A 17,066-nucleotide genomic window follows, 5' to 3' on the forward strand; every position below is an offset into this window, starting at 1 on the left:
TCAATTTAAAATATTTATAAATTTAGATCGTTCAGTGCTGTCTATTTGGTAATTTTATTGACGTAATCATTCTTGTAAATCATAATTGTCGTTCCCGTTAAAGTTTTAGAATTGTGCTAGTTCATATCGCACATTATTATTTGTATTTAAAGCATATATTTGAACTCTCTGTTGTAATAAGCCAAATAACCTATGTCATGTTTAATAAATTTTTAGAATGGTGTAAGCGTCCTAACTGATGTTCGGTTTGACTTTTTTATTGTATAAATTTCACGATTGTAACAGTTTAATCTAAGAAGACTTAAAGATGATTCATTTAACATCATAATCTCACAAAGGAAGGATATCTGTTATCCGAAATATTTATATATAATTACATTTATAGTTAACTTTTTTTGTATTTTGAGTTGTTGTGTACACTTTTTTAGGCGTTTATATATATATGTATATATATATATATAGAGTCTATAAAAATCTACCTACCAGTAAACTAAATAGGTATTGGATCATCAAAATTGACAATACTACACAAACAGAAAATATTATATGAGTCTAAAAGATTGTGTAACAATACCGATAAATAGATGAAAAACAAAACACCAAAAAGTATTGATATCATCGCACAAAGATGGAAAAACTGAACAGATGATATAATTATACAATAATTGCAAATATTTCGGCTCAACAAATGGCGTTCTTCGGTGCAAAAGTTTTAACAATATATATATATATATATATATATATATATATATATATATGTGTGTGTATATATATAAATAAACAAGTCTAAATTCAAAACTACGTTCAAACCTATGATTGCGTTGGATAAAAAACGCAATTTTATATGATTTATATACAAGTGTTCAAGGAAAATATAGGTTCATACGGGTCTAAATTTTCTAAAGTAAAAATATGTCACGTTCGAGAGCATTTAAAGCTAAACCGACCTACAAAGAAAATAGATGAATAACTTACTTTGTCTGCAATGGCAATTCTTTTGCTGTCGTTAATGCTCTTGCAAGATTCTAAAATAGCCAATGATGTATGTTAGATATATAAAATCCAATTATGTCCATCGCCTCAGGAACGTTATCCATACCTTTTTGCCTGAGAGAGTTGAAACCTTAGATTCTTTATAATTTTCCAATTTATTGTCCTGGACTGATATTTATAAATCAAAGGTTTGCAGCTGACTTCAAGCATGTATAACAGTTATATCACAGATAATCCATTAATATGTAAATGTAACTATTCTTATTCTATGTCTAATAAATTTCAACACAAGTGTGTTGATTGCTGATTTTGAAATAAATTGAAACACGACTCGAGCATGTCGAGTTGCAGTGCAAAATCTACCTATATCACTTGGAAAACGTGTTTTCAAACTCTCGTCAACGCTGTTATATAATTTTCTATCTATCACTTTCTGCATAATTTGTCAAAGATTTCTCTCGTGTTCCAACACATCATATTGACTCATTTAAATTGAATTATCGATATTAAAGTAATGTGTTTTTCAACTATGTTTGATTTATATTCATTTGAAATAATAAATGTAAATTATAATGCAATTGTTTAAAAGTTACCTTGCCATTTTCCGGTGGATCGCCATTCCCAAATGTGCTTGTTACAAAAAGTATTAGCTGTTCTTGTCTGAGTTCACTTAAGTTGTAACTGTCCATATTCAAAACCTGATAAGGCAAAACAAAGACCGAAACCATAATAACACATTTTTGATATATACCCAGATTTAAGTACGGTTCGTGTTGCTCCGTCTTCAGTTGTTTCTGTTGTGTTTTATGTACTATTGTTTGTCTATTTGTTTTTTTTTCCTTTTTAGCCATGGTGTCCCTATGCTATCCTTTGCAACTCTTTTATGGTTCACTTAACCGATACCGGACAAACCTGATGATCTTATATTCAGGAAAACGTTATTTCTCATCGAAAATATATCAAACGTTTCCCCCTAAAACTAAATCTTTCTCTAAGAACAATAAAGTTGATTGATCAGATGGCTTCAAATAACATTATTTGTTGTTTGCATCTTATGATTTTTGGATAATTCATTCGTTATGTAGCTACATATATAGTTGGTACCAAGATATCTCTAAATATATTTGAAATATATAAAGATTCAACTTATCGTTCACAGTCTTGACTAAAGACTAAAGAATAAGCAACACGAACCCCACCAAAAACTAGAGGTGATCTCAGGTGCTCCGGAAGGGTAAGCAGATCCTGCTTTACAAATCCGGTAAATAGTCTAATTCGGTAGGTCATCTGCTGATGTGTTTGCTACACACACTATTATATATAGATAAGAAGATGTGGTATGAATGCCAATCAGACAATTCTCCATCAAAGTCACAATGTATAAAAGAAGTTACAATTATCGTTAAAAAAACATTCAGCCATCAACACAGAACCTTGGCTCACACCAAAAAGTCAGCTTTAGAGGGTCCGAAAACATCTAGTGTAATACGATTCAAACAGGAAAAACCAAAAGCAAATAGTCTAGTATATACATTATAAGAAACGAAAAGAAATATTTAAAACCACAACCACTGACCACTAGACGTCAACCTTCATCCTAACTTCAGACATTAGTGTTACATTTTAACATAGGCAAACTAAAAAATATCACTTGAAATGGCTTAACTCGATCAAAAAGACATTTAAACAAAAACATGTAAAAATAGACCTATAATGAATTACTTTTACAAATTGTTATTTGGATGGAGAGTTGTCTCATTGTCAGCACTCACACCACATCGTCCTATATCTATACACCGAATTCATAAGTTTGATCTATGACACAATATACTGAAGGCCGTATGGTGACCTATAGTTTTTAATTTTTGTGTCATTTTGGTCTCTTGTGGAGAGTTGTCTCATTGGCAGTCATACCACATCTTCTTTTTTTATATATATATACAATATAAAAACCAGGTGCTTACATAATATTGAGTTACAGGTACATGTGTAGTTATACAAAATGGAATCTGTATTGTGCTACATTCCATGTAATCGACCCAAGGCTAATATCGTATGAATGACAAAAGTAGTATCATTTAATTCTGTGAAATGAGGTTATGGTTGATTAAGGCTTTCCAAGCATAATTTCAAAGACGGGCACTAACTACATTAAAATGTCAAAGGAACTTTATGTAACTTGTCAAGAAAGAAATGTATGTGTCATGGCGGGTTATAATACTTCTGTGTATTTAGTCATAGTTAACTTGAGTTTATGAAGATATCCTCTGTTATAAATAATCTATTCACAAGAACATTGTATAACCCTTTAATTGCCAACATTGAAACCATTTACACGACAGGTTTATATTTGTTTAAAATTTTAAATTGTGTAAATATCGTTATGCAATTTCCAATAATGTGCATTGGCTGTACTTTATTGCAGTGAATAAGGTACACATGTCTTTATATTTACTCACTAAAAACCTTTTTAAAATAAATGGTCTAGTATACGGACAGGTATTATCAGTATATCATAGCTTGTATAATATTTGATAGCATTGCATTATGTTGAACTTTTATACGAGTCGGCGTTTAAATAAAATGGTTACGCTTATAAAACGGTATACAATCACGCGGTCTGAAACGTGTTTAAATTGATTGATTGATTGTTGGTTGCTTAAAGTCCAATGGCAAATATTTCATGCATATTCAGGACGAGAACAAGTTCACAATAAATACAATAGGTAGGTTGATACAATAGTGGCCATCTGGGATGATGGTCGGGGAAATTTAGACTGCCACTGGAAAATGAGGGTATATTGGATAGGGACAGAAATTTTGCCTTGCAACAGGCCACCTACGGACCCCTCAAAGAGTTGTTGCAAGGGTTTTTCACGTGCAAAGAGCGTGGCTCTTTCTTTAGACGAGGCATCGGATTTAACGTCCCCCTTCTGACCGGACGTGACTGCGAACTTCATACATCCCACACAGCCAAACGGACGACCCACTTCGGCAAGCGTTTTACTGCCGGTCGGGAGAAGACCAAGTGACCATATTTCTACACCCCAGTCACCCTTGGGGTCGAAACGTGTTTAAATGGTGTCTCGTCTGTTTCAAAGAAAGAATATATTTACATGCGTTGTTTTTGTGACTTGTTGACAACTAAGTCTTATGTAAAATAGATTTAGTCTCCATTAACACATTACAATATAGTACATGAATTTGTATATATAAGTTAATAACTAATGTATGTTTTATATATAATAAATCCTTGAAAGTATTCGTAACTAAGTTTCGATCTTATCATTTTAACAAATATAAATTTGCTGGTAGAAAATACAGTGACACCTGCTCAAAAGACCACCCATATCAAGCAACCACCTCTGTTGAGAGACTACTATTTATTGATCCCCTAATATATCATTTAAATTGAACCTGTATTAAAAGACAACCTGTGTTATGAGGCCACTTATTTGCTCTCATTTAGATCGTCACTTCAAACAGGTTTCACTGTATTTAAAATTACATTATTTCAACGTAAATCTTTATTACACACGGACATCAAGAATAATTAACATTATACGGTAATACAACAGAACAATTTGTCTCGAAAATATACAGAAAAATATTTTATAAGGAGCCAATTTGGAAATGGAAAAAAACAGCCTTTAGGAAAAGGAGCAAAGATTGGTTGGCCGAAAGTCAGAAAAATTTGTTTGAGTAATGTGATGTGTAATATGTAGAATTATTAAAAATCAGAATATAAAACATTGTCCTGTTCTCGTCCTGATAATGCATTTTGTTTTGGACTGGATGTGGTTGTATATATTAATTAGAACGGCCATATTTCTAAATTTGACCAGTTGTTACATCTATCCATACAAAAGAATATGGTCTGAAATTATATTGCAAGCAGTTTGTAATCGATAAAAAGATTATTTTATTGATTACTGTTCAAATTATAATTTTTTATGATAGGGTCCATGTTATGATGTTCATATGAGATTTGAAACAGGTACCCTAATAAATAGTATGTTTTTATCGTATAGTAAAGCACTATATACATACCCGTGAATTGAATGCTTGTCGGAATATTTTGTGCAGTGTATATGCGTATCTTTCCGATCTCCCTGTTTCTGTTGCATACAGAATTGTGCATTTAACACGCTTGGATAATACTTTCATCATTAAGCTTGTCCATGAAAAAACAACGCTGAAAACAAAGATAATATTTGAATATACTTCATGTCAATCTCTAAAACAAAACAAAATGTAATATAAATGCGTATACCAAAAATATATTCTGCAAGATGAATTCAAAAAGTTCATAAATAAAAGCATAATCAGTATATACCGCTGTTATAAAAAAAACTGACAAAATCGAAAGTTATTGACAAACGTAACGAATAGAAAATATAGATCACTGCAACAAATGTGTTACCATATTTCTCCCCTCGAGTTAGTTTAATTGTAATATTTAAGTTTTGAGAGTGGAGAAACAAAGTTATACACGAGTTAAAGTGGTTGAATCTGTCTCCTAATGATTTTTATCCTTTCTTTATATGTGACGTCATCAGACATGGTATCCTTTTTCATGACGTCACAGTCTATCATGATTTTCTTGATAGAGAGTTGCTGCTCACAAGGAAGCTATTAAACCAAGAGTTCCAATTGGTGAAGTTGAAATCATCCCTTCGTAAATTTTACGGACGCCATCACGAGTTGGTTGACCGTTATGGAATAACCGTTTCACAAATGATATCGAATATGTTCCTTATGTCGTAACTACAATCCCCTTCCATTTCATGAATGTGACCTAACTAATTATACTATTTACCGGATTTGTTATAACATAAGCAACACGACGGGTGCCACGTGTGGAGTAGGTTCTGCCTACCCTTCAAGAGCACCTGAGATCACCTCTAGTGCTTGTATGGGGTTCGTGTTGCTTATTCGTTAGTTTTCTATGGTGTGTGTGCTATTGTTGTCTGTTTGTCTTTTCTTTTTGGCCATGGCGTTGTCAGTTTATTTTCGATTTATGAGTTTGACTTTCACTTTGGTATCTTTCGCCCCTCTTTTGGAAATTCAGAAGAAATCAAGGAAAATTAACACCATAATCAAATGTCAACCAATTATTTGCTGAGAACAGATTTTTCACTAGTGATGAAACATATCTTTCTCACACAGCTCAATAAATGCTAAAATAGCACAAAAAATTGGAGAACAACTGTCACTCTTCTGACTCGGTAAAGGAACTTTTCGAGAAAAAAAAGTATTCAAACCCGTTTATATTTGTTTATAGCTCCGCAAAATTGGGCGGGCAGCCCAATATAGGTTATATGACAATACTTGGGATCTAGCAGCTAATACGTGCAACCATACAACACAGTTTAACAATACAAAATAAAAAATTTGAACAAATATGCATATATATCTTACTAAAAAAGATGTTTGATAGGAAATTATAAAGTGAGTTCAAATCAATTGAGGCCCACAAGCATACAAAACTGTGTAAACATAAATCACAGACATACATCAAAACGGACTAAAAAATTAAACGATATAAAGTAACAAAACGTGCTGTAGAAAGAATCATAGGACAATGAACAGAAAAGAGTACAGAAACAAACGAATGTACAAAAGAAAAGCAATATTTAGCAAACCAGAGTAGACTGCTCATTATCCACAAGTGACAAATACTCATCAGTCTCAATTTCAATAAATGGAGTACAACAGTTTTTATACTTGAACTATTTTGTGTTCTATTTAATATCATTCTATTATGATCTAGTTTCATCCATTATTTATCTCAAATAAATTATATTGATTACATACTCTTTTGTTAGCATGCTTTACTCAATTATGAATATGTATTACCGACATGCAGATATACAAGTTTGTTACCGTTAACTTATACTTTCTGTGATATAAATTGTGTTTAATACAAAAAAGGGGAGAAGCAGGGACTGCAGCAACTACTAGAGAAACTTTTGTGTGTTTGCGTTTCCTAATCTCTGGTATCATGTTTATAATGTTGTGTTCGATATCGGTCTTTTTTACTTTTTGTCTTTTGGTCAATAGTTAGGAGTCAGTGCTTCGGTACTGACATGATTAAACAAACTTTACTAAAATTGTCCGTTTTTAAATTTTGAAATTATTATGAAACTAAGATTTCAACTCCCTCAGGCAAAGTTGGCTTTTGATGAATTTGACTATTTATTTTAGGTATTTTTTAACATATAGCTCTTCAACGATTTTCGGTACTTATACATCTTCGGATTTCAAATGTTTGGCTTTGGGCGTTCCTGATGAATGTAAATCCAGAAAAGCGCTTCGGACCAATAAATTATTAAACGTGTTGTTTTATATTTTTAGGAACATTTCTACTAAAGTCCCCAATTCCAATATCTCGCTCTCGCATTTTGTAGAGTAGTTTAACATGTGTTTCACTATGCCTATTCTGCCATCTGGTTCGGACGTCTTTAAAACTGAATTTTACTGCGTGTTTCTCTGTGTTTGTTTTTTTTAAACATTGGTTAGAGAAATTGGGGGAGTGTTAAGATCTCAAAAACATGTTTTAAACATCCGCATGTTTGTACCTGTCCCAAGGCAGGAGCCTCTGGCCTTTGTTAGTAGTGTATAATTTTAAATTTGAGTTCATTAATATATTTCAGAGTCTAATATGACGTCTTTTATCACTGAACTAGTACAAGTTTTGTTTAGGCGCTGCATGTGTGGCCTTTGGCTGTTGTCTTTTTAACACATTGGCCATTTCCATTCTCAATTTTATAATCAGATAGCAACGAGAGTTAATCTCTGATGAATGAAACTGTAACAAAAACAAACACACATGTGGTGAGCATATATGAATAACAAATAAGTTTTTGATCGCGTTTGGCGTTAACTATTTTCTTTACCTTGCAACGCATTTAAAACCTAATTTACTTTGATGCGATTTAGATCTTTTAATTCTGTCCTTTTTCCTAACATATGTTCTCCATACTTCGTCCTGTAATATTGTAAATGTTGTCGTTATTAGATGAAGAAAAATGAAATACAGTAATTAAAAATTAGATAATTTTGAAAAGATATACATGTTTTAATAACATAACATTTTAAATATAATTGGAGACAAGACTACAAAGTCAAAGGCATTCAAATGATTGTGATATTTTTCAAAGGAAAAGCGGTTAAAAACTGAACTACACTTGAGATTTACATGTACATATTCAAATAATACTCGCATATCATTAAATATTTAAGGTTTATAAAATAAAAAATGTTTCTACTGTGTAGATAAACATGACAGACTCCGGATGCTTATCATTTCAGAAATTTCCTATTAAAGGTTAGATCTTTTTGATTTATAGTTAGCAACACTAAATGAGCAGATAACCTGAGTTTATTTATCTCCGGTTTGCGGTTGTCGTGAGTGTTTATTGTTTGTTTGTAGTAGTTGCTGTTCGTTTTTCTTAGGGATCAGTTTCAGTTACTTTTAGTGATGCATCATTTTTTATAATCAATTGTTTTTTACTATTAACTAGTTCTCAGTAACTGCGAGTACTCTCAAATTGTACTGTCTTGTTAATTTGACTTGTTGATACTATTTAAATGTTTTTTTTGTTATCTAATGTTTACTCGTTCAGGGTTACATCTTGTCTTTATTTCAGCTATGGTAAGTCTTTAGTATAACTTTATTTTGTTACTTCTATTTACTATGAAAAAAATATTTCCATTCTCTGTATACAGTATACAGTACCTCAAAATTATTTTCATTTACCTGTGTATATAGATGTATATGACGGATTTTTGTACAAGGTTTTTGTTCTGTTTTGTTAATTGATATTCACATCTCACAGCGGTATACTACTGTTGCCTTTAATTCTTTATCCCTTATTTTATTGATTTTGTATTTAAATCGTATCATAGATGAAATTTATTCGCTCAGTGAATGTTCATTAGTGTAAATATGTCTTTTGATTGAGTTAAGCTATTTCAATTCATATTTTTTAGTGTGTCTTGCTGTGTTGTGATGTTACACTATTTTTTCAGATAAGGGTGAAGGCTGTAACCTACTTAAACGTAAAAAAAATTGTTTGAACCTATCCTAATTCCTTGAATCTGATGTTCAACAGTTGTCATTTGATGATGTGGTTTATAAGTGTTATCTTTCTCGTTATTAATAAAAATAAGATCGTTGGTTTTCCCGTTTGAATAGCTTTACACTAGTCATTTTGGTCTCTTAATAGCTTACTGTTCGGTGAAAGCTAGGGCTCCGTGTTGAAGACCGTACTTTAACCTATAGTGGATAACTTTTTTCAAACTGGGACTTGGATGTAGAGTTGTCTCATTTGCACTCACACCCCATATTCTTATATCTTATTAATCGGTTGTTATCTATTTCACAGAAAAATGCAATTTGAGACTTTCAAGTTTTGGATTTATATCCGATAAGCATAATGATTTATACTGTTCATTGGTACACATTTGTAAAATGCGCCAATGTAATGCATACACATTGTGTCTGTGATCTGTGTTTTCCTTCTACAACAACGTTGATTTAGTATTGAACAAAGTTATTTGTATTTCTCAAAGAATACAATAAGACAATTATTACCATGAAACATTTGCCTATCAATAATACTAAAATAACGAGGTCCAATTTATCAGCCGTCATCGGGTAAAAACGACAAATCAAAGAATTAAACTTTATATATAGCTAATATAGGACAATGGTGTAGATTAAAAATTACACCACTCCAGACCCTTTTGTTTTCCACATAATTAATAATGCCAATAATTAACAAGTTCTGGGTCGAATCCGATACCGATACCAATAGTATATTTACATGTTACCTATTACCTTATCTGAACGTTCCGCATCTGACAGGCGCACCACCAAACAGTGTATTTGCTTTTGCTATATACACGGGTCATAATCACAGGGTTGACACTACTAAATTCAGTCAAATTTTTACCTATTGTAGTATTTTAATCAGTAAGACTTTACTAAAAATCTGGACTTAAAATAAGGCGTACAGGTACAGTTTTCAATTTGTTAGCGGGCATGACGTAAAACAGCAAATCAAAGAATTCCACTTTATTGGACAATGCTGTTGATTAAAAAATACTTAATTCCAGGACCTGAATATTACCAATAGCAGATAAGTTCCAGGTCGACGGGTTCAAACAGAAAGATTTGAAAGCAGAAAAAAACTGTGTATCTTATAATCGGCACGACTTTATCAGATGACAATACCAATACTAAAATAAGGCTTACGAATAGTTGTATAATTTAATTCAGTCACGGACCCGCGATATTACGGGTGTGTTCTAGTGATATATAAATGTATAGATGCAAGTTTGTTTTCCTGTTTGAATGGTTTTACACTAGTAATTTTTGGAGGCCATTTATAGCTTGCTGTTTGGTGTGAGCCAAGGCTCTGTGTTGAAGACTGTACCTTGACCTATAATTATTGTAAGTAGTGATAATGATAGAGTTAGTATGACAATCTTCAGAACCAGCAAATACTTGTCAAAGAAGTTGTTACTCCTCTCATCCGATATAATTCCATATTCATTGCAACTCTTTTTCTGATAGAAGGACACTGTGCGTGTGTAATAAGTATAGCTGTATCAATAATTGGCATTGGAATATTTCGGTGTTTAGCTGACCACATAAATCCTTCTGTACGGTGCATAGTTAATTTGCTGCCCATCGTACACAAAAACAAAATTTTCATACTCGTTTATTACCCAAAACGTTTTAAGGAATGAGTAATCACAGGTAGGTTTATGATTGATAACTATTACTTTTGCCCTGTATTAGCTTTCTTTCAGATAAAACATGTAAATGTCTCGACAATTGTATCGAAATTGAAAGTTGGTGTTCACATTCACAACTATTTGCGCATTTTCAAGTTAATTGTTCTTATTAGAATATAAAAGTTGTCTTCTAAATAGGAAAAATCGATGCAGGGGAAAATTATATTGGAGCCGGCATTTCAGATGTTTAGAAATGTACACTGAATATTGACAAAACAGAACAAAGATTTGCCTTTTGTAGTATTTTAATCAGTAGGACTTTAAAAAATCAGGACTTAAAATCAGGGGTATAGGTACAGTTTTCAATTTGTTAACGGGCATGACCTAAAACAGCGAATCAAAGAGTTCAACTTTATTGGACAATGCTGTTGATTAGAAATACTCAATTCCAGGACCTGAATATTACCAATAATTGATAAGTTCCAGGTCGACGGATTAAAACAGAAAGATTTGAAAGCAGAGAAAACTGTTTATCTTATAATCGGCACGACTTTATCAGATGACAATACCAATACTAATAATATTACCAATAATTGGTAAGTTCCAGGTCGACGGGTTCAAACAGAAAGATTTGAAAGCAGAGACAACTGTGTATCTTATAATCGGTACGACTTTATCAGATGACAATACCAATACTAAAATAAGGCTTACGCATAGTTATATACTTTTATTCAGTCACGGACCCGCGATATCACGGGTGTGTTCTAGTAGAGATAATGTTTAAAAAATATTATTGACGAAAGAGGATTTAAGGTAGCACAATACAAAGTTGTTGTCACTCCCAATCAGACACCGTAAACTGATGTATTTCATTTCATCCTTCTTTATATTTTATAAATGAGGTACCAAAAGAAAGAAGAAAGATCAATCTTTTAAATTATGATTATTTCATTATGACATAATGTTTACATAATTAATTGTTATGTAATTAATTGCTATATTGTGATATCCACACTTAGCGTCTTTGTTCTTCATAACATCCCAAAATATTTTATAGATTCTTGTACAACACAGCTTGATCTCCAAAACCATGTCTCAGATTTCCAAAAACATCAATAGAACAAATTCTATACCCAACTGAATTTAGTGATCTCTTATGAATTGATGTTGCGAACTTCATTGAAGATTTATGAGAGAATGAAATACAATAGGAAAAATCTGAGACACTGATTTGGAGGTCAAACTGTGTTGTGCAAGAATCTATATAGCAACTAATTACATAACAATTAATTGTGTAATAATTATGTCATAATAAAATTATCACAATTTGAAAGATTAATCCTTCTTCTTTCTTTTGGTACCTCATTTATATAATTTAAAGAAGGATGAGTGAAACTACATAGTTTAAAGATGTCTGATTGGGGATGAAAAATCTTTGTATTGTGCTACCTTAAACATTAAAAAGTTCCATATAAACCCTCATTAAAATTTCAATCAGACGTATCTGAATAACTACATGTATTTGCATGGTTTTTTTTCATGAAAATAATTTAATATGGAGGTGATTTCATTTAAAAAAAAATCTTCAACTAAACAAACTTTTTTCTTACATACCTGATATTCATACGAAGGTTTAAGTTTAAACATAACCATTTCTTGATGGAATACTGGCGTTAAACTGCCACTGATTGGGGGAACTATCCATACCCAGTCAGCAGGACACCCCCCTCGTTGTTTGTACTCATTTTTCATAAAGATCATGAATGAATCAGAAGCTGTATGATGATCAACTATAGTAGCACCAATCGACTACAAATGAAGATAGAAAAAATGAAATGGACATTTATTATACCATATCATTCACTTTTACACTACTGTGGCTTTGTACTTATAAGTCCTGTGTTTTTGTTATTGTGCTATTCTACATGTTTGTATTCTTGTCTTTCATTTTTGCTAATGTGTTTTGTCTATATGTCTTTGTTTGCTTCTTTGAGGCATATTGTTTTTTTTTTAAATGATTCAGATCATAACAATGTTAACTGATGTACACCTTTCTTTGGAATTTATACCTATTATGTCTGTTTGTTTTCTTCACGAATCGTTGTCAATATAATGGAATTTAATGCAACTGTCATACAAGTGAGCGTTTGCAAATTAGTATGGCGTTCATTATCACTGATAGGGGCCAGCTGAGGGACGTCTCCGGGTGCGGGAATTTTTTGCTACATAGAAGACCTGTTGGTGACCTTCTGCTGTTTTTTTTTCTATGGTCGGGTTGTTGTCTCTTTGACACATTCCCATTTCCATTTTCAATTTTATGTTATATCTAGCTATAAAAACAGGTTTAATACACCATTTTCTACATAAGAAAATGTATGTACAAAGTCAGGAATGTGACAGTCGTTGTCCATTTGTTTGATGTGTTTGAGCTTTTGATTTTGATATTTGATCAGGAACTTTCCTTTTGGATTTTTTCTTGGATTTCAGTAGTTTTGTGATTTTATTTTTTCCCACCTGAAAGCTGTGAAGAACTGCAATATTTATCTCAATAACTGCTTTGTCTTTCCATAGTGACGCGTTATTTCGTGTATCCATTCCAAGATTTCGGGCTATTTTCTAAAAGAAAAATATAATGCTTACTAATAAATACTTATCTGTGTTGTATAAGATTGCTTTGACATGCTAATCAAATCATATATGTAGGACTCAAATCTTTGGTGGGTTCCAAATCTATGGCAGTATATATACGACAAATGACTTGTCTTAAACAAGTGGAAATATACGACAACGAGAGCATGTCTATAAAAGGTCAATAAACATTTGTGAAATAAATGTTCCATACTGGTCAACCAAAACATTTCGTAAATGATAACTTTATAAATAACTTAATACAGACGTAAAGATTGAAATGATGCGCCCCGTAAAAACTAAATATTTGTTAATCTGTGCATGGTACCTGTTTAACACGTTCATTAAATCAACTAGTAAGTCCCTTAACAAATAAAAAGGCATTATATATATATAACAAAAAAGATAATTTTATTTCATCGTATACTTTTTTTTTATTTGATGACAATTTAAATCAAATTGGTATCTGGTAATTTGATCTTTCACTTTATAAACTTTGCAAGCCGTAAAATATTTATTATAACTCCTTTGCTAAAATATCCGGTACTGAAACAGTGGTGTCATTATTCATCGCGAGCGTCGGCCGGTACAGCACATTTTGCATCTCTTTCGGATAATAGGTCACATCATAGCTTTCTTTAAACCATCCGCAAATTGTTGTCGAGAGAAATACCTTCATCAGGAATAGTGTTCAAATCTGTTGGTTCCGCCATCGTAAGCGGCGGATACGATGTAATATGGCGTTATTCAATTGTGACGTTATGTAAAAGATCTGCCATAGATTTTGAGAAAACAAAAATCTAACATTTGCCATAGATTAGGAATCTGCCATAGATTTGGAATCCGTCATAGATTTGAGTCCTACATATATAAGGCAGAGGTAGGGTTATAATGACAGGGATCCTTATATTCACAAACAGTCAAATAATCTCAGATTGACGTTGGAATTGAAACAATCATAATTGGAGCTAAAACTCGATATATTACTGGCGCTCTATTTTCATACAGTGAATTATCATTATTATCAACGTTAAGAGATAAAGTACTAGGATTCAGATATAACCAATCTTCACTTTTCTTTCATTTCTTTTCCCCATCAACAAGTGTTTTTACTGCAAGTTTGTTCGATCTAACGTACAAAAAAATGTATGTATACAAGACGAATCAATTACATTTGTCAAGGAATTCATTTTTATTGGAATTCAAGCTTTTCGTATTTTGTTTTGAGCGACCTGAAAAAAGAAGAAGAAACAAAACGATATTTCCTATAATCATAAAACGTCATGACTACTCATTTCAATGAAAACGGTATAATACTGTTGTAGTCTTATGTTTTCCTCTGGCCAAACAAGGACTTTGTTCTTAATTCAAATTGAAGAGCGGATTCCATGAGTATGTGATTTATGTTCGTGGATTTGATATCTGTACTTTTTATTATAACTACTGAAAATGGATATTGTACTTGCATCTTTGCCTTTACATATATTCTTAACAAGAACTTGTTAATTTCTCGAGTTTTAGCAAGTTTATTGTATCTTTAATACGTCAGTTATATTTAAGTTTGCTATTCATAAATCCTTAATAATCGTTTTCTGCCTTTTCCCTTGCAAAGATGGCTTTAAATATTTATCGAGTTAGCTTTGATTTGAGCACTTATTCGTATTGTGTAGACGAAATTTGAGTCTGTCGTATCAAATTACAGACCTTGTATCTTTGATAAATTTAAGCACTCCTTTCCGCGATGTTTTGGAGCCATTATCATTCGTCTCAAATTTAGCAAATAATGCCATAGGGAATGTGTCAACAACCCGACCAAAGAGCAGAAAACAGCTGAGGCCACCAATGGGTCTTTACCACATCGAGAAAATCATGCAACCGGAAGTGCATATCCTTGCATAGTGATAGACATTGTTATAAAACATTTCAAAATAAATTGGATTGAATGACAAAAAGAAAGAAATAGGCGCATATATATTTGAAAGCGACAATCAAACAGTCGATGAAGATGAAAATGCTATTTCATTCGTTGTAAACAGAACAAATATTCCCTTTGTTTACCTCAACAAGATTGTATCTTTGCTTATCACAGAGGTCCCTACATGCAATTTCAGTGCTCATATACCAACCGCTGAATGGACAAGCTGTGAATTCCAATCCACCACAATCAAACTTCATACCAGAAACGGCTGGCACACAAAACCATCTTAAACCAAGATCGGCAAGGCTTGGATATCTACAAAACATTAGAATTATATCTATTTATTACATCTATAGAACATATTTATTTGGTGTAAAATTCAACAATCCACACCTTTGAGCGTAAAGAAATCGACTTTTAGAAATATATTCAACCCGAATGTAGGAGCTTAATCTAAAAGTTTGCGTCCAATGATTGAAAAATCCTTGGTCTAAAAATGTTCTCTCATTAATTCGTATAATATTAATTTGTTTTTATAACAATGGTTTTAGAAGCCATTTTGACATTTGACAATTTTAACCAATAACAAAAGATAATTAAAACAAAACGTATATTAATATGTAACATAAATGAGTTAACTAAGCAATTGAGACAAAATGACGAGGATTTTAGCAATCGTAGATTATCGCACCGTTTCTATTAATGAGCATATATTGCATACTGTATAGTAAACTGTAATCAGTCCTGATTTGAGAAAAAATGAAACAATTAAAACAAACCAAGAACAACTGGCTTATTTATGACAGAACAATAAACGAAAAACAGATAACACATGCAGCAGAAACCAACGACAACAACCGAATTACACGCCCCTAAATTGTGACAGGCACACACAAATATTGCGGGCACTCATTTCTTTACTAAACTGAGCAAATTGTGAGCATCACAGATTGCAAACACACTGCAAACGTCAGTTGAAAATTGATGAACCTGTCAAATCGGTAAGAATCACAAAACAAAAACTTAAAGACAAATCACACGAATTTTACTCGAAGAGTACTCACAGTTACTGTAAAAAAGAGGAAAAATATACTGTATGAACATTCAAACTCAAATGTCGAAAATAAAATAACAACACCATGTCTATAAAAGAAAAAGGCAAATAAACAAACAAAAGTACACAGATAGTAAACTGAACACTATCTTGAGGATGCGAAATATATTACCTAGATTATGCATTTCAAAATTATATAAAACATTTGTTAGTTCATTGCTAGATTATGCAGATGTCATCAACGATAACTGTTCTAGCGCCGATTCTGTAAACATTGAACATGTACAGAGACATGCCTGCATTATATCTAATGGGACATGCAGGGTCACAAAACATGTCACTTTATTGAAAGAGGTTGGCCATGAGCTTCTTAAACACGCCGTCAAGTTCATAGACTTACATATTTGTACAAAATTAAAAATCATCTTGTCCTAGATTATCCCTGTAATTTTCATCAATTGTTCCATCATAATAACGAAAACTATAACTTAAAACGACATGTCAACTTGATACCCATCAGGTCATGAACAGTAGCATACTATAATTCTTTTCTTCTAGCTACGGTTAGAGACTGGAATAGTTTGTCAGCTGAACTAATTACAGCAAGATCTTTGGCAAGAATCTCATTTTGTGTAGTAAAAATCTATATTCACGATGACATGGTTATGAGAAAAAGATTCATACTAGATTACGCTTAGGGCTAAGTGCCCTTAATGACCACTTGTA

The 17,066-nt window shown here is 32.2% G+C and overlaps 1 protein-coding gene across 1 annotated transcript in view; it reads right to left on the bottom strand.

Moving 5' to 3' along the window:
* LOC139528477 (nitric oxide synthase, inducible-like) overlaps positions 1 to 17,066 on the bottom strand; it is a 63,836-nt gene that overhangs the window by 19,818 nt on the left and 26,952 nt on the right. The window contains exons 7-13 of the mRNA XM_071324462.1: positions 15,427 to 15,601; positions 13,255 to 13,356; positions 12,355 to 12,549; positions 7,893 to 7,984; positions 5,044 to 5,188; positions 1,587 to 1,691; positions 976 to 1,025 (exon numbers count right to left, since the gene is read on the bottom strand). Coding sequence (XP_071180563.1) covers positions 976 to 1,025; positions 1,587 to 1,691; positions 5,044 to 5,188; positions 7,893 to 7,984; positions 12,355 to 12,549; positions 13,255 to 13,356; positions 15,427 to 15,601 — 864 coding nt within the window. The remainder of the gene's footprint in view (positions 1 to 975; positions 1,026 to 1,586; positions 1,692 to 5,043; positions 5,189 to 7,892; positions 7,985 to 12,354; positions 12,550 to 13,254; positions 13,357 to 15,426; positions 15,602 to 17,066) is intronic.

Source organism: Mytilus edulis, chromosome 6 (assembly GCF_963676685.1).
Source record: "Mytilus edulis chromosome 6, xbMytEdul2.2, whole genome shotgun sequence".
Lineage (NCBI taxonomy): Eukaryota > Metazoa > Mollusca > Bivalvia > Mytilida > Mytilidae > Mytilus > Mytilus edulis.